At 46.7% G+C, this 18,177-nt stretch overlaps 1 protein-coding gene across 5 annotated transcripts in view; it reads left to right on the plus strand.

Annotated features, from left to right (window-relative positions):
* TECPR1 (tectonin beta-propeller repeat containing 1) overlaps positions 1-18,177 on the plus strand; it is a 111,134-nt gene that overhangs the window by 70,922 nt on the left and 22,035 nt on the right. For 4 of the 5 annotated variants that reach the window (XM_030211964.1, XM_030211966.1, XM_030211962.1 and 1 more), the window contains exons 17-21: positions 4,563-4,659; positions 5,925-6,004; positions 11,983-12,039; positions 13,628-13,802; positions 16,669-16,804. In XM_030211964.1, the coding sequence (XP_030067824.1) occupies positions 4,563-4,659; positions 5,925-6,004; positions 11,983-12,039; positions 13,628-13,802; positions 16,669-16,804 (545 nt within the window). The remainder of the gene's footprint in view (positions 1-4,562; positions 4,660-5,924; positions 6,005-11,982; positions 12,040-13,627; positions 13,803-16,668; positions 16,805-18,177) is intronic. The other variant, XM_030211967.1, reaches the window with a different exon arrangement.

Consider the following 18,177-nt stretch of genomic DNA (forward strand, 5'->3'; position numbering starts at 1 on the left):
TCACATCCTTAGATTCTCTATATATGAATACATAAATCTGATGTTTAAATAGAGAAAGAGACTTTATATGGTGAGAAGACTCCTGACGCAGGCCTGACTGGCCGAAACACAGCTGTGTCGAGTCCCGATCGCCCCATTTTTGTATCATAATTTTCAAGGTTAATAAATATATTTTTAAGTTTTTTACATCAACGGCGTCGTCCTGATTCATTTTCCTTTTTATTTTTTTTATTTTTTATTTTTCTTTTTAGTCATCTTCGCTGTTTTGTCCATTATTCTTATGGACTGTAATGTTTTCCAAGTATTGTGCCCTGACTAGATGTGCCATGGAAAAGTTACCATTGCCTGATGTTCTGGATTAAACTAGCATCTGGCCTTGACGCTTAAACTCTGCAACAGCAGACTCATGGCCGCGTTGGGTAACTAGAAATAAACCTATACAGCTGTGCATTCCTCAGTATGCTTTTTTTGTTTCACGTTATATTTGCAAGAAGATTACTGCCTCCCCTGCTGGTTTGTTTGGTCCAGTAGCAGTGACATAGTAACATAGTAGATGACGGCAGAAAAAGACCTGCATGGTCCATCCAGTCTGCCCAAGACAAACTCATATGTGTATACCTTACCTTGAATTTGTACCTGTCCTTTTCAGGGCACAGACCATATAAGTCTGCCCAGCAGTATTTCCCGCCTCCCAACCACCAGTCCCGCCTCCCATCACCGGCTCTGGTACAGACCATATAAGTCTGCCCTCCCCTATCCTCGCCTCCCAACCACCACCCCCTCTTCCCCCCACCTGCTCCGCCACCCAATTTCAGCTAAGCTTCTGAGGATCCATTCCTTCTGCACAGGATTCCTCTATGCATATCCCACGCATGTTTGAACTCCGTTACCGTTTTCATCTCCACCACCTCCCGCGGGAGGGCATTCCAAGCGTCCACCACCCTCTCCGTGAAAAAATACTTCCTGACATCTTTCCTGAGTCTGCCCCCCTTCAATCTCATTTCATGTCCTCTCGTTCTACCGCCTTCCCATCTCCGGAAAAGATTCGTTTGCGGATTAATACCTTTCAAATATTTGAACGTCTGTATCATATCACCCCTGTTCCTCCTTTCCTCCAGGGTGTACATGTTCAGGTCAGCAAGCCTCTCTTCATACGTCTTGGAACGTAAATCCCATACCATCCTCGTAGCTTTTCTTTGCACCGCATCCATTTTTTTAACATCCTTCGCAAGATATGGCCTCCAAAACTGAACACAATACTCCAGGTGGGGCCTCACCAACGTCTTATACAGGGGCATTAAAACCTCCTTTCTTCTGCTGGTCACTCCTCTCTCTATACAGCCTAGCAATCTTCTAGCTACTGCCACCGCCTTGTCGCACTGTTTCGTCGCCTTCAGGTCCTCAGATACTATCACCCCAAGATCCCTCTCCCCGTCCGTGCCTATCAGACTCTCCCCGCCTAACATATACGTCTCCCTTGGATTTCTACTCCCTAAGTGCATCACTTTGCATTTCTTCGCATTGAATTTTAATTGCCAAACCTTAGACCATTCTTCTAGCTTCTTCAGATCTTTTTTCATGTTTTCCACACCCTCCGGGGTGTCCACTCTGTTGGAAATCTTGGTGTCATCCGCAAAAAGGCAAACTTTACCTTGTAACCCTTCGGCAATGTCACTCACAAATATATTGAACAGAATCGGCCCCAGCACCGATCCCTGAGGCACTCCACTACTCACCTTTCCTTCCTCCGAGTGAACTCCATTCACCACCACCCTCTGGCGTCTGTCCGTCAACCAGTTCCTAATCCAGTTCACCACTTCGGGTCCTATCTTCAGGCCGCCTAGTTTATTTAAAAGCTTCCTGTGGGGAACCGTGTCGAAAGCCTTGCTGAAATCTAAGTAGATGACGTCCATAGCACGTCCTTGATTTAATTCTCCCATCACCCAGTCAAAGAATTCAATGAGATTCGTTTGGCACGATTTCCCTTTGGTGAAACCATGTTGTCTCGGATCTTGCAACTTATTGGCTTCCAGGAAATTCACTATCCTTTCCTTCAGCATGGCTTCCATTACTTTTCCAATAACCGAAGAGAGGCTTACCGGCCTGTAGTTTCCAGCTTCTTCCCTATCCCCACTTTTGTGAAGAGGGACCACCTCCGCCGTTCTCCAATCCCTCGGAACCTCTCCCGTCTCCAAGGATTTATTAAACAAGTCTTTAAGAGGACCCGCCAGAACCTCTCTGAGCTCCCTCAGTATTCTGGGGTGGATCCCATCCGGCCCCATGGCTTTGTCCACCTTCAGCTTTCCAAGTTGTTGATACACACTCTCTTCCGTGAACGGCGCTCTATCCACCTCATTTTCAGGTGTACTTTTGCCAGTCCCTCTCGGTCCTTCCCCAGGGTTTTCTTCAGTGAAAACAGAACAAAAATATCTGTTTAGCAAATTGGCTTTTTCGTCATCTTTTTCTACATATCTTTTAGTCTCACAATTCCCTTTATAGTCTTTCTCCTTTCACTAATATACCTGAAGAAGTTTTTGTCTCCCCTCCTTACATTTCTAGCCACTTGTTCTTCCGCTTGCGCCTTCGCCAGACGTACCTCTCTCTTGGCTTCTTTCAGTTTCATCCGGTATTCCTCCCCGTGTTCCTCCTCTTGAGATTTTCAGTGAATACATACAGGATCTGCTTGCTGAGGATATATACAATTATGCTTTATTTTTCCTTCCTAGTGTGACACTGCTGTACCTCTTCTTGTTCTCATAGGGTTTGAGGGTATTCTACACCCCAAATGCCCAGGGTCATTTCCGGCTAGGTGAGAAAGGCGAAAGAATTTTCTATGGCCCTAGTCTTATGAGAGGTCCTAAAAAAAACAGATGGGCAAGTGGTCCGCTAGTCCCAGTAGAATGGAAGACAAAGAAGCAGATGCGATGAAAGGTGAATTAAGGGCCGTTGTTGTAGAGAGCGGGTAAAAGGATGCTTGACGCTGCCGTGTTTCACCCAGCAGGATGCTTCGAGGGTGATGCATATACCTGCTGTCTACAATAAAGGCTTTTAATTCACCTTTCATAGTGCCTGCTTCTTCATCTTCCATTTTCCCCACTCTTATGAGACCCATGCACAACTATTCTGACCAGCAAAAATTTAATGGAAGTCCAGAATCGCACCAATGTGGCTATTCAAAAAGAACTTTGATTTTATGAGCTGTAGAGCAAACAGCAAAATTGACCAAATAAGTCAGGATTTTACTGGTAGATTCTCAGCACAGAGAGAGAAAATATAAAAACCTTGTACTTGGCAATTAAGTTGGATTTACAGATCTTTTCTGTAGTGGGGAAACCCCAGAACCGCTTAATGGGCTGAGATGAACATCTGATGGTTGAGTGCTTCAGTTGCTCCACTTCTGGTCCAGGATAGCCGACACCTAGCTGCAGTGCACTTTTTCTAGTGAAAAAGGTGCCGGTACTCAAATGCTAGGCCACCCTTCAGGGGTGGGGGTAATCACTGAGGGACCCTCCCCACAATAGCCAGGCCCCCTGCAACCAGTCACAGAACCTATGACAAGGCAGAATTGGTGTGTAGAGCCTGAGCTCTTTCATTAAAACTTGGGGACCATAGGTCAATTTTAGCAGCCAATGGAAAAGGTGCCGGTGCTCATTACCCCCAAGTACCCCCTCAAAAAAAGCCCTGCCTAGCTGACCAAGTCTTAAGACTTAGCCTCTCGTCTTCTGTTATCTAGCACCTTAATAGAATTATTTGAAACAATTCCAATTCCTTAATAAGAACTTAAGAATAGCCATACTGTGTCAGACCAGTGGTCCATCTAGCCCAGTATCCTGTTTCCAACAGTGGCCAATCCAGGTCACAAGTACCTGGCAGAAACCCAAATAGTAGCAACATTCCATGCTACTAATCCCTGGGCAAGCAGTGGCTTCCCCCATGTCTGTCTCAATAGCAAACTATAGACTTTCCCTCAAGAACTTGTCCAAATCTTTTTTAAACCCGGATACTACGGTAGCCACTGTTACCACATCCTCTGGCAATGAGTACAAGTTTAACTATTCGTTGAGTGAAAAAATATTTCCTCCTATTTTTTTTTAAGTATTTCCATGTAACTTTATTGAGTGTCGTAAAAACATCGTTTTGCACCACTCATGATTTTGTAGACTTCAATCATATCCACCCCCCTTCAACTGTCTCAGAGGTGCTATAGGCCCTGGTCTGTTCTCCCTAACCCTTGGTCCATAAGAAGGTTGGAGAAGGCAGAACCAAAATCAGCACTTGAATATTGATAAAACTCTTCCTCTCCTGACACATAGCTCTAGAACAGGCCTTGCTACAGATAGAAAGCATTAATGACGACACAAATGTAAACCATACATACGGGTTTTCAGGTTTGGGTTTTGGGGTTTTTTTTTTACATTTGGATATGACCAAAGACCTCTTCAGTGTATACCGGCTTCTGCAAATGGTCTTCTGATTGTTACTTATTTCCAAAGGATTTCCTCTCAGTTCTTTCATTTCTTATTGCCGCTGTTCAATGATTGACCCTACGTGTCTCCTTTCAGGGGCCTGCCCACAGATCGCTACATGTGGAGTGATGCATCTGGCTTACAGGAACGTACAAAAGCCAGCACGAAGCCTCCATCCCCACAGTGGACCTGGGTAAGATAACGTATATTGAAAATTAACCCTTTCAACACCAGGTCATTGGCAACAAAACATTTTAACAGTGTTAAAATCATCTCTGGAAACATTTGTCCTACCAATGACGACCAGGACCAGACTACCACTGAATGACTGTGGCCCCACTTTCCTGCCCTGGTTATCAGTTTTTACTGACTTATACAAACGAGGCCCAATATGAATCTCTGCATTGATGGGCAGATGATCAGAAGCAAACGCGGGCGCTAGAGGCTTATTAGCACCATACTGGTGCCTGTGTTTGCTACTGCCTAATGATCAGAGCCCCCGAGCATGTGAAATAACGCGCTCGCGGGCTCTGAATGCAACTAGCATGCAAATGCATGCTAAACAGCGCTCTTAGCGCAAGTAGCATGCAAATACATGCTAAACATATTCCTCCCCAATGGTCAGCGAGCAGCGTGCCAAACAAACCCTATGCAAACTTGGAACTAGCGTTAGGGTTTAGAGACCATTGGGGAGGAATGGTGAGTCCTGTCTGGCATGCATTTGCATGCTAGCAGGCCCCCCATTCCCCCCCAATACAACCCCTCCCCTGGCAGAATCCCAACCCCTATCCAGCACCACAGAGGCAGCGGACCTCCAGTCCCCCTGACCCCCCCTGACTCAAGTTTAGGGGGGCTGGAGATCCAGTGGGTCTCCAGACCCCTGACCCCCCCCTTTGCATCCCCCCCCCCAAAAGCCCTGGTGGTACACTCCCTCTTCCAGCAGCACCGCCTTAAAAATGGCAGCGCCCAGCCCTGCACAGTGCACCCTGGGATGCGCTGGGCAGGGCTTCACACCATATAAGGGCGGGCTGGGTGAGAGGGAAGTCCCAGTGCAGGCCACAGGCAGGCAGCCAGCCTTTCAGTACAGCTACTGCTGGCCTGAAGGGACAAAGACTTGCCATTTCAAAAGGTACTGCGGGGGGGGGGGGGGGTAACAGGAGCAGGGGGAGAGCCGCAGAAAGGTCCTGGTGGGGAGGAAGGAAGTGATGCCAGGCAGCACACGATTAATTATTAATCACGATTAAATTAATGCCCTAATTAGAATTTTGTCTTATTTTCTATCCCTTTCCTAATAATTCCTAGCACTTAAAGGGTTAAGCAAAGGAAAACCTGTTATAAGGATTTATATCCAGTTGGGCAGAAAGCAATCCTCTGGCAGGCAGACAACTGTGCATTTTGCAAATGAATGCATTCGTGTTGCAATATGTTTCTAATAAATCCTTTGTATTTTGACTCTAGGTTTCCGATTGGTACATTGATTTTAATGCCCCTGATGGAAATGATCGAGAAGGATGGCAGTATGCAGCAGATTTCCCCGCGTAAGTGCTAGGAATTGGGGATCAAATAGATAATAGCCATAGTTAGTGATCTTTAACCCAATGCAGTTCAATTGAGTAGATCTGTTCCTTATTGGAATGCATGGGACATCAAGGACTAAATTCTTTAAATGGCACTATTATATAAACAAGTACTCAAAAGTTAGGCGACATTTATAGAATAATGTTTAGCGCCGGGAACCGCACCTAACTTTAGACACATTGGTTTTTACCAACTGAACCCTGGTGTAAATCTTTGTGCCTAATTTAGGTGCAGATCACCCGTATTGTGTAACAGCATTCATAAATTGTGGGAATGCCCTGATCCGCCAATAACCCTCCCATGGCCACGCCCCCTTTTTTGGAGCAACACTTAAAATTTACACGTGGATCCTGGCACCTAAAATGTGCACGTAAATTTTAATTAATGCCAATGAGCACCAATAATTAATTGGCTCATTATTCAGTTAAGTTGGGCACATAAATTGGGGGCACACTCAGATTTGCGCGTGCAAGTTTTAGCGTCATTTATAGAATTGGGGGGCAAATGTTTCTGAAATGCGTATGGATACATTTTTGGTAATAGTGTATTACAGGCAGGGTTAAATTTGTGCTGGAGCAGAGTGGAATGGCGTTCTGGCACTTACTGAGCCCCAGAAGTGACGTCGCCACCCACAAAGGTAAACCATGACCATGACCGTATGAGCTTGTGAAGGCTTTCTGTTTCGTACAGGGTAGTAGTATTTTGAGAGGCTTAAGTTTTATGAAAACGTGGAGGGGCATAATTGAAAGGGGCACCCAGGTTTTCCTGAGGATGTCCTCGCAGGATGTCCCGGCGAAGGGGCGGGGAAACCCGTATTATTGAAACAAGATGGGCGTCCATCTTTCCTTTCAATAATACGGTCGGGGACGCCCAAATCTTGACATTGCGAGTGGCTGACCTGCATAGGTATTTTTTAGCTGCCCAGATTAGATCTTTATGTGCATGGTAGGGTGGGGGGTGGGGAGGGTTGACCTGCCCAATGCCCTGGGTGCCTATAGAGCAGATCTTTCTTTATCCAGCTGCTTCCCAGCAGACAACCTGGGCTCTGTATTGTGTTCTCAAAAAAAGGGAAACTTATGAACCTTATTCTTCAATTTATTCTGCATTACTGGAGTAGATGGCTTAATAAGTTGTTGGGCGTAAGCCTATCTTGGTTCTAGCTCCACTTTATGCTGTATTACCTTGTATGTTCTTGAGTGGCGTGGAGGGGCATAATCGAACGGCAGAGCTGTCCCCGACCGTATTATCGAGAAAGATGGCCGGCCATCTTTTCTTTCGATAATACAGTTGGTGCCGGCCAAATCTCAACATTTAGGTCAAATGTTGAGATCACCGGATTTAGAGATAGCCGGCTTCGGTTTTCGGCCATAATGGAAACCGGGCCCGGCCATCTCAAACCCGGCCAAATGCCAAGCCTTTTGGTCGTGGGAGGAGCCAGCATTTGTAGTGCACTGCCCCCCCCTGACATGCCAGGACACCAACCGGGCACCCTAGGGGGCACTGCAGTGGACTTCAAAAATTGCTCCCAGGTGCATACCTCCCTTACCTTGTGAGCTGAGCCCCCCAAATCCTCCCAAAACCCACTCCCCACAACTCTACACCACTACCATAGCCCTAAGGGGTGAAGGGGGGCACCTACATGTGGGTACAGTGGCTTTTGGGGTTTTTTGGAGGGCTCAACATTTACCACCACAAGTGTAACAGGTAGGGGGGGATGGGCCTGGGTCCACCTGCCTGAAGTGCACTGCACCCACTAAATACTGCTCCAGGGACCTGCATACTGCTGTCAGGGAGCTGGGTATGACATTTGAGGCTGGCATAGAGGCTGGCAAAAAAAATTTTTTTTTAAGTTTTTTTGGGTGGGAGGGGGTTGGTGACCACTGGGGGAGTAAAGGGAGGTGATCCCCGATTCCCTCCGGCGGTCATCTGGTCAATTGGGGCACTTTTTTGAGACTTGATCCTAAAAATAAATGGACCAAGGAAGCCGACGAAATGCTCGTCAGAGCCGGCCATCTTTTTTCCATTATCGGGCAAAGCCGGCCATCTCGTAACCACGCCCCATCCTGCCTTCTGTACCCTGCCGAAACGCCCCCTTGAAGTTTCACCGGCTCCGCGACGGAAAGCAGTTGGCGTCGGCCAAAATTGGCTTTCAATTATACCAATTTGGCCGGGTTCAGGAGATGGCCGGCCATCTCCTGATTTGTGTCGGAAGATGGCTGGCGATCTCTTTCAAAAATAAGCTGGCTAACCACCTTTTTAGATCTTGGGAGATTAAGGATTTAATTAGGATACAGCAACTTTTTATGAATGAGACTTTCCCTGCTTTCTTGGGTCTTCAGGCACAATATGAACTCTTTCTCCAGCTGAGGCATTTGTTTTAGGGGGGACCCTTTAAGAGTACATGCAGAACAGTCTTGACCCCCTTTGGAGGAGTTATCATATGGCTTAAAACAGTTTAAGATGATTTTGGAGGTATGCAACCTTATTGGACATTGTGAGCCTCAAAGGATCCCATCTTTTCTTGATCAGTGGGGAAGAGAGTTGGGACGCTGTTTCACAGGGTGGGACTGGGCAATGACATTCCGGAATACTTTTCACCTCTCCATTTCTGCAAACCTGATTGAGAACGGAGTAAAATCTTTATATAGGTGGTATCTTTCTCCTCAGGTGGCCCATTTTGATCTTGCTATACAAGAATACATGCGAGAGAGGCTGTGGGGAAAGGGGGGACTTATTGTCACATGTGGTGGGATTGTCTACCACTTCAGCAATTGTGGCGGAGCACTGTGGCTTTATTTTCTAGAATGTTCTCTCTTTCCATTGCTGTGGACCCTGCTTTTTTTTTTTTCCTTGCTTCATATTCCTCCAGCATCAGTGCCAGAGGATGTGGCATGTTGCCTTGTCTTGCAACTATCAGGCAGGAAATAACATGTTGCTGGTGCACCTCTGCTCTTCCTTCTCAGCTGCTGATGCAGAGGGCTGTATGGACTGCATATTATCTGAGCAGGTTGACGGCCCAGAGGAGGGGCGGAGTTGCAGCATTTGATAGATTCTGGAAGCCTTTTTTGAATTGGTGCACAAGAGAGAGGCTCCTCCCACCATTACCTCACTAGTCAGGAGAACCTGACTAGTTCCCTGCTGGAAGCTGCATGGATATAAACAGATCACAATAAAATATTTTAGTAGATCCACATGGGCGTAGTTTGACTGTTTCATTTGGGGGGGCCAAGGATGGGGGTGGAGCATATTAGCGTATTCATTTGCATATATATATGCAAATTAATATGCTAATATGGAGGAAGGAAGGGAAAAAGAGCTGGCTATTTTTGGGAATATCAAGCCAGCTCTTTCTTCCTTCCTTCCTTCCTTCCTTCTTTCTTTCTTTCTTCCTTACCCAGCACTCCCTCTTCCCAGTAGTATTTACCCACCCCCTTTCTTGTTTCTATCCATCCCCTTCCCCATTCTATCCAGCGTCCCCCCCTCCCCCTTCGCAACAACGACAACGTGGATGCAGCAGCTCACAGGTTTGCTTGCTGTGTTTGAGTGAATGGCGACGGCTGCGCTGGGGAGTGGAAGCAGAGACTTACCAAATGGCTTCCTTCCTTACAGTGGACTAGACAGGAGCCAGCATTTCCACTCCAGCGGCGAGCGAGCGAGCAAACGGGAGTTGTAAAAGCAGCAAGCAGGCACGCTCGTCTCCGTCCACTTCCCTGCCCTCTCTGCATCCCGCCTTCCTCTGATGTCATTTCCTTTCGGGCGGGACGCTGAGAGGGCAGGGAAGCAGACAGAGACGAGCGTGCCTGCTTGTTGCTTTTACTACTGGCGCCCCGCCCGCCAGTTCGCCGAAGCAACTTCCGGTAAGTCTATTAGATTGTAAGCTCTTTGAGCAGGGACTGTCTTTCTTCTATGTTTGTGCAGCGCTGCGTATGCCTTGTAGCGCTATAGAAATGCTAAATAGTAGTAGTAGTAGTAGTAGTAAGTCGTCATCGTTTGGGGGGGGCACTGCCCCCCCTCGCCCCCCCCCCAGTCTACGTCCATGTAGATCCACTAGAGGTCTCTGCCATCTCAGCAAAGCAGAACCTTGGAAGTTTCTCCACCTATTTTACACCTGGAAAAGGTGCTTTATAAAACTACATATGAAAAATATGTACAGTGAAACCTCAGTTTTCGTTGACTTCGGATTTCGTCGGTTTGGGTTAGCATCGATTTATTTCGCGAAATTTTCGTCTCGGTTTTCATCGATCACCTCGGATTTCGTCGGCGTGCCCACGCAGCTAATCTTGCGTTCTCACGTGTCGTTCTTCTGGGGCGTTGTTTCCGGTTGTGGGATCACACTGCTGCTGTTTTATGACCAAAATTTCGTCGTTTTGCCACGCTACTGCTGCTGCTGGTTGAGTGCCTGTATTAAAGTCCCTGCTCTCATCATGTGACCCAAAAAAGTTTCTATAGGCAGCAGTGAGACCCCCCCAGATAGTATCCTTATGGAGGGGGATCCCCCTTCCAAACAATAATCTCTGCTCCTCTCTCTCCATCTTCTATACACCTAGAAGAGTCTTCAGAAAGGTAAATGCCATGTTAAATGTTCATTTATTTCTATACATTAGTCTTTTTTATTCATTTAAAAGAAAAATTGCTTGTTGCCTCGGTTTTCGTCGATAGTTTTCAGACGAATTATCAACGAAAACCGAGGTTTCACTGTACAGTTAATACTACTACTAATCATTTCTATACCGCTACTAGACGTACGCAGCGCTGTACACTTGAACATGAAGAGACAGTCCCTGCTCAACAGAGCTTACAATCTAATTACCTTTGTGTGTTCCTGAGTGGCCTTAACCACCTTTTTAGATCTTGGGAGATTAAGGGTTTAATTAAAGATCAGGTGTAGGCATTCCCCAGGGGGCAGAGTGGTGACATAACCATGTATTTTGTAAAATACACACATTAAATACATGCACAAATTTACACCATCTTCAGAACAGGTATAAATTTGTGCATGTGTGAATTTGTGTGCCAGGGACTGGTTCTGGATGCTCTATTTTATAAATGCACATAGACAGGGCCGTGCCTAGGGTCTCCGGCGCCCCCCTGCAGTTGGCGCCCCCCTCTCCGGCGCCCCCCCTGCAGTTGGCCCCCCCCCGAAAACGATCGCTACACTACCCGCCCTCTTCTCCCCAGATCCTTTTCCTTTTTTTTTGTTTAAATTTACCTCTGTCCGGCGGCAGCGTAGCGTTAGTGAGAAGGAGGCGGCGCTCCCCCGCCCCGACGTGTCAGTCTTCCCTTCGCTCAGTGTCCCGCCTTCTTCTGATGTCATTTCTGATATCAGAAGAAGGCGGAACTGAGCGAAGGGAAGACTGACACGTCGGGGCGGGAGAGCGCCGCCTCCTTTTCACTAACGCTACACTGCCGCCGGACAGAGGTAAATTTAAACAAAAAAGGAAAAGGATCTGGGGAGAAGAGGGCGAGGTAAGCATGGTGCGGCGGGGCGCCCTCCTGCCATGCTTACCTCGCTTACCGTGTTGGCATGGCCCTGCACATAGACACCTATGTTGCCCTTATAAAATAGGCACACTTTTGAACTTTTCACTTTGGCATCCTGTTATAAAATCACCCCATTAATAACATAACTATAATGATGGTTCTTTTAGGTATTCTACGGTTTGTATATTTGCGTTTTTATTTTATACCTGTAATATTTTGTTCACAGCTTTGGGTGATCTGTTTGTATTGGGAAGGCAGCTTATGTTTATGACTGACTGTTTATGATATCATCCATGTTATATATATATTACTAATTGTAGTTGTACTCTGAAATGACATAAGTCATGACGGAAAATTGTAAGCCACATTGAGCCTGCAAATAGGTGGGAAAATGTGGGATACAAATGAAACAAATAAATAAATATAATTTTTAAATAAATAAACTTGCATTTTTCAGATCCTACCATGGATACAAGACCATGAAAGACTTTGTAAGGAGAAGACGCTGGGGAAGGTAGGAAAATCAGCAGGCATTTTGCAAGTGCGCATTGCAGTAGGTTCTTTAATGAAAAATGATACTTCGATGAGGCAATTTTCACGCAAACCACAGCTCCTCCTTCCAGGCATATTTCCGAAGGGAAACTCGTGCAAGGGGACAATGGGTCTAGCGCATCTTTTTTAAAACAGGCGCAAATTTCCCCGTGGAAAATCTGTGCTGGGCTTCCCGTGCCCCTGGACCATGCCCCTTTCCTGATGCAGTTAAAATGGGTACTTTTAACCTGTGGGGAGGGGAGAGGGGCGTTTACCTATGGGAAAACGTCCCCCTGAAATCAGCTGTCTACCTACAGAAATGTTTTGAAATTGTCCTGAGATTATTTAAACTGTTTCCCTGTGGCATATTTTTATAGCAAGTTTTGACAGCAGTACATATAGCCAAGACCTACTCCTCACTTTATACCGCTGCTTGATGCACCCTCCCTGGCTCCTACCCTGCTAGTTCGCCCTGTTAGATGCTTCTCCCCCTGCATACGCCTTGTATATTCTTCTAAGTTTTCCTATTCTGTATTTTATTTAATGTTTGTAAGCCGCACTGTGCCTGCATGAGTGGGAAATGTGGGATATAAGTGAACAATAAGTAAATATATATATATAGTGGCACTGTTAAAATGAATAATAGAAGTAGGTTTCTTATAATCTCTTTTTCATGTTGCTCTCTTAAGTGGTTGTAATTCTGTTTTGCTTTTATTTTTTTGAAAAAGATAGGAAGTAAAAAAATAAAACCAAAAAAGAAGATACAATGATACTGTCCTTTTTTTTTTTTTTTAATCGGACTAACTTAATACATTTTTTGATTAGTTTTCAAAGGCAATATTTTCTTCTTTGGGTGAAAAAAAAAATCTGATGCCGCCTCCCAGGGCTGCCGAGAGACTAGGCCAGCCCCCCCCCCCCCCCCCCCCGCCGCTGCAGTCCGCGGTCTCACCTGCCTGCCTCCACGACTCCGGGCCCCCTTCATTCAAAGCGGCAGTCGCAGATCGCGTCTCTTCTGGACTTTCCTCCCTGTGTCCCGCCCTTGTCTGATGTAACTTCCGGTTTCCGTGAGGGCGGGACATAGGGAGGGAAGTCCAGAAGAGACGCGATCTGCGACTGCTGCTTTGAATGAAGGGGGCCTGGAGCCGTGGAGGCAGGCAGGTGAGACCGGGGACTGCAGCGCCGGCGGCCTGACCCCGGCGCCGTGCCCCCCTTGGAGGCCCGAGGAATTTTGCCTCCCCCTCTCGGCAGCCCTGCCGCCACCCCTGGCACCTAGCAGGGGTTTCTTTAGGGACAGAAGCAATCCTTGGATTCCCCTGCCCATGGGCACCGAGGTAGTCTCATGGTGCTGGCAAATAAGGTGTGCTTTCAGGGGTGGGGTTGGGGGGGGGGGGATCAGAGCTAATGCAAGAGTAGGGGGCGCTCTAGGCAAACCTTCAATAAAACATTCCTGAGTTGGGAATGGAATCATACTTCAGTATAAACAAGGAGACTGTTTGATTTTTGTCTAACTGAATCATCTAAAAATATTTTAGCCAGTGCTGAAATTTTAGCATGCGTCTCTTTCACTGCAGAAAATGTAAGATTACCACCAGTGGGCCGTGGCTGGAGGTTCCTCCTGTATCTCTGCGGGACATCTCTGTACTTCCCAGGGCTGCTGAGAACTCTGACTCTCCAATTGCACTGTGGGCAATCAGTAGCAAGGGCGATGTCCTCTGCAGACTTGGTGTAACAAAACAGACTCCTGCTGTAAGGTTTTGTTTTACTATTCTGTTCGTCTTAGTGTTTTTTCCTTTCATCTTTACATATTCTACACTAGAGGGCGTCAAAAACCTTTTTTGTGTGTGTCAGCCAAAATTGAATATGTGGCTGAAATCGCCACTTGATTTCACCCTAAGCTGAAACCAAACTGTGGGAGAGAGGTTCTGGAAGCCAAATGTAGGCTCTTAGGTAGAAAGCTCAAATCCAGATCCTGTAGGGTAGCATTTTCTGAAATGCTACCCGTTCCACGCGCAAGGCCCAAGAGACAGGCAGAGCTCCGGAGTCTCAATGCGTGGATGAGACGATGGTGCAGGGAGGAGGGTTTTAGATTCGTTAGGAACTGGGCAACATTCTGGGGAAGGGGGAGCCTATTCCAAAAGGATGGGCTCCACCTTAACCAGGGTGGGACCAGGCTGCTGGCGTCGGCATTTAAAAAGGAGATAGAGCAGCTTTTAAACTAGAAACGGGGGGGGGGAAGGCCGACAGTTGCTCAAAAGCGCATGGTTCGGGATAAGGTATCTTTCAAAGATATCACCAAAACAGGGAAGATAGGGTATCCTGATAGTGAGGTTGCAAAAGATACCAAAGTAGATCAGGTGTCCTTAAATAAAAATAAAAATCAGACAAAAGATTACAAATTAATACTGTCAAGTACTAAGCATGATGTAAATAGGAACAACAAACATAGTTTGAAATGTCTATATGCGAATACCAGGAGCCTAAGAAATAAGATGGGAGAGTTAGAATATATTGCAATAAATGAAAAATTAGATATAATAGGCATCTCTGAGACCTGGTGGAAGGAGGATAACCAGTGGGACACTGTCATACCGGGATACAAATTATATCGCAGTGATAGGGTGGATCGAATTGGTGGAGGTGTAGCATTTTTCTTTTAATTTTATCTTTTAACATTTTTATTGAATATTAAACGCCAATCAAAACATATCTCATAAACGTTTTCATTTGTATACAATGCAAATTCCCCACCCCAAAACCTTCTTCCATTATGTAACTTCTTATTATTCCAGAACCTGTGGAATAGTTGTGTCCAACCAGCAGTTGGAGATAGAGAACTGAAAATTGAACCAAGACATATCTCTTTTGGCATCCAGTCCAGCTCCTCAGTATTTCCTATCTCCAGCAGATGGATGGACACACTTTTCAGCCTTTGGTTCCAAGTGCTTTGTGGGTGGCTCCAGTCTGCAGTGTTATATCTGGAGATCTTCAGATCTCCGTCTCTGGTGCCCCACAAATTTACTTCTTTCCTCCCTTCACCTCTCCCATTTCCTGTGGAGCTCTCCTTTTCCAGCACCACAATCTTAAAAAAAATAAAAAGGAGAAGGAAAGAGATTTTCTGGAGAGCATGGATAGAGTATCAGTCCAGTGACTTTCATCTGTGGTAAGACTTGTGGAGACTGTGAGCTTGGGGGGAGCAGCCAGGAGTGGTAAGTTTGACTAAAGTTTGACTTAGAACTGCTTGGAGGGCTGCAAGTTGTACTTAGTGCGGGGGAGGGATCCTGACTCACCACTTAGGACACATTGTGCTGCGCTTGTGACGGGGTGAATAGGGACTCCCACAGAGGCAGTTAAGTGGTATTCCCGCTGTGGGACCTGCTGGCCAGCGTCAGGGCATTGCAGTGCTTGCAAGCCAGGAATTTCGTAGAACGCGGAGGAAATGGTCGGCAGCAGCACATCTTTCGATTTCCACATGTTTGCTCGTCAGGTTAGTGTTAGGTTAGTGTGTTTGTTTATTCTGAGTTTCTCCTTACTGCTTGTCTACATAAATACCGAGGAGCTGGACTGGATGCCAAGAGATATGTCTCATCTCAGTTATCAGTTCTCTGTCTCCACCTGCTGGTTGATGGGCACAACTGTTCCACAGGTTCTCTAATAGTGGGAAGGACTAATGGAAAAATGTTATCAGGTAAGGCCTATTTTCTCCTTACCTTCCCCATGTAATAATCCCCCTCCTCTCGTACCCAACCCCACCCCATCATCACAAGCCTGAGCAAGGTACCAACAAGTCCTTCGAAATAGTACAATTATCAAGAAGGTCTTGTTTCTTATAACCTCCCTTGTTCAGAATGGAAATAACTATCCTCTGAATCCAGTGGCGTAGCAAGGGCGGGGCGGTGGGGGCGGTCCGCCCCGGGTGTCAACGGGTGGGGGGGTGCATCCGTCCACCCCCCCGGCGCAGCGCCTCCCCCCCCACATGGTCCCCACCTGCCTACGAGCGCCATCCATCTGCAGCGCTGCTGTAAAGAAGAAATCGCTTTGTCGGCCCTTCCCTCACTCACTGTGTCCCGCCCTTGAGGAAATAGGAAGTTACGTCAGAGGGCGGGACACAGTGAGTGAGGGAAGGGCCGACGAAGCGATTTCTTCTTTACAGCAGCGCTGCAGATGGATGGAGCTCGTAGGCAGGTGGGGACCGTGTCGGGGAGGTGCTATGCCGGGGGGGGGGGGTGTCGACGCCGGTGGGGGGGTGTCGTGTTGGTCTGCACCCGGGGGGGGGGGGGGTGCAGCGGCGATCCGCCCCGGGTGGCAGCTGCCCTCGCTACGCCACTGTCTGAATCCTCCTACCTTCTCTCCCATCCCCTACAATGCTGGAAGGGTATTTTTTTTGCTTTCCAAGTACTACCTAAAATATGCCCACCTACTTCTTGTTCATTATTATACTCCTCGCTGTCAGAGACAAAGTTTGCAGATCAGGGTTCCCAAATGAAAAGGAACTGTGTTTTTCACCTAGAGGTAAGATGAGCCTCCCTCACCTCTTATTGCACTAATATGTGAAGAAGATTCCTCTATTTCCAGAAGGATGGGGGGGCTTAATTTATTTATTTATTTATTTTAGGGCTCATCCTGGCTTCATGTGGGTACTGACCAGCCATTCATTTCCGTGTCTGTGGGTGCAGATCTGCAGGTCTGGACCATTGCTAGAGATGGCTCTGCATTCTACCGTGGTTCAGTATCTCTACAGCATCCAGCAGGTAAGCTCAATGGAGGTGGAGATTGCGTTTATAATAAACAAATTCCAAGGGCTGAAAAGCTTTTTTTCATCATATCATTTGACTTTAGAGATGAGCATTTTTTTTTATTCTTGCTAAATTGAGAAATAATAGATAGAAAGCAAAGAAAACTCCTTTGTCATATATGCTGTTGTCAGGACACATCTAGCCAGTCAGGCTTTCAGGATACCCAAAATAAATATACATGAGAGAGATTTACAGATGGTGGAGGTAGTGCATTGCAGATTTCTCTCATGCATATTCATTTTGGGTATCCTGAAAACCTGACTGGCTAGGTATGCCCCGAGGACTGGGTTGAGATCCCCCTGGTCTAATAGAAAAACACTCAATTTGAAAGCCAGCTAGCTGCACCCTGAGAAGTTGATTTTATAATAGGACACCCAAGCGAGAAGTCCAAAAAGGCACAGACTTAATCCTCTTATACAGTGGGGGAAATAAGTATTTGATCCCTTGCTGATTTTGTAAGTTTGCCCACTGACAAAGACATGAGCAGCCCATAATTGAAGGGTAGGTTATTGGTAACAGTGAGAGATAGCACATTACAAATTAAATCCGGAAAATCACATTGTGGAAAGTATATGAATTTATTTGCATTCTGCAGAGGGAAATAAGTATTTGATCCCTCTGGCAAACAAGACCTAATACTTGGTGGCAAAACCCTTGTTGGCAAGCACAGCGGTCAGACGTCTTCTGTAGTTGATGATGAGGTTTGCACACATGTCAGGAGGAATTTTGGTCCACTCCTCTTTGCAGATCATCTCTAAATCATTAAGAGTTCTGGGCTGTCGCTTGGCAACTCGCAGCTTCAGCTCCCTCCATAAGTTTTCAATGGGATTAAGGTCTGGTGACTGGCTAGGCCACTCCATGACCCTAATGTGCTTCTTCCTGAGCCACTCCTTTGTTGCCTTGGCTGTATGTTTTGGGTCATTGTCGTGCTGGAAGACCCAGCCACGACCCATTTTTAAGGCCCTGGCGGAGGGAAGGAGGTTGTCACTCAGAATTGTACGGTACATGGCCCCATCCATTCTCCCATTGATGCGGTGAAGTAGTCCTGTGCCCTTAGCAGAGAAACACCCCCAAAACATAACATTTCCGCCTCCATGCTTGACAGTGGGGACGGTGTTCTTTGGGTCATAGGCAGCATTTCTCTTCCTCCAAACACGGCGAGTTGAGTTCATGCCAAAGAGCTCAATTTTTGTCTCATCTGACCACAGCACCTTCTCCCAATCACTCTCGGCATCATCCAGGTGTTCACTGGCAAACTTCAGACGGGCCGTCACATGTGCCTTCCGGAGCAGGGGGACCTTGCGGGCACTGCAGGATTGCAATCCGTT

Source organism: Microcaecilia unicolor, chromosome 8 (genome assembly GCF_901765095.1).
Source record: "Microcaecilia unicolor chromosome 8, aMicUni1.1, whole genome shotgun sequence".
Classification (NCBI taxonomy): domain Eukaryota; kingdom Metazoa; phylum Chordata; class Amphibia; order Gymnophiona; family Siphonopidae; genus Microcaecilia; species Microcaecilia unicolor.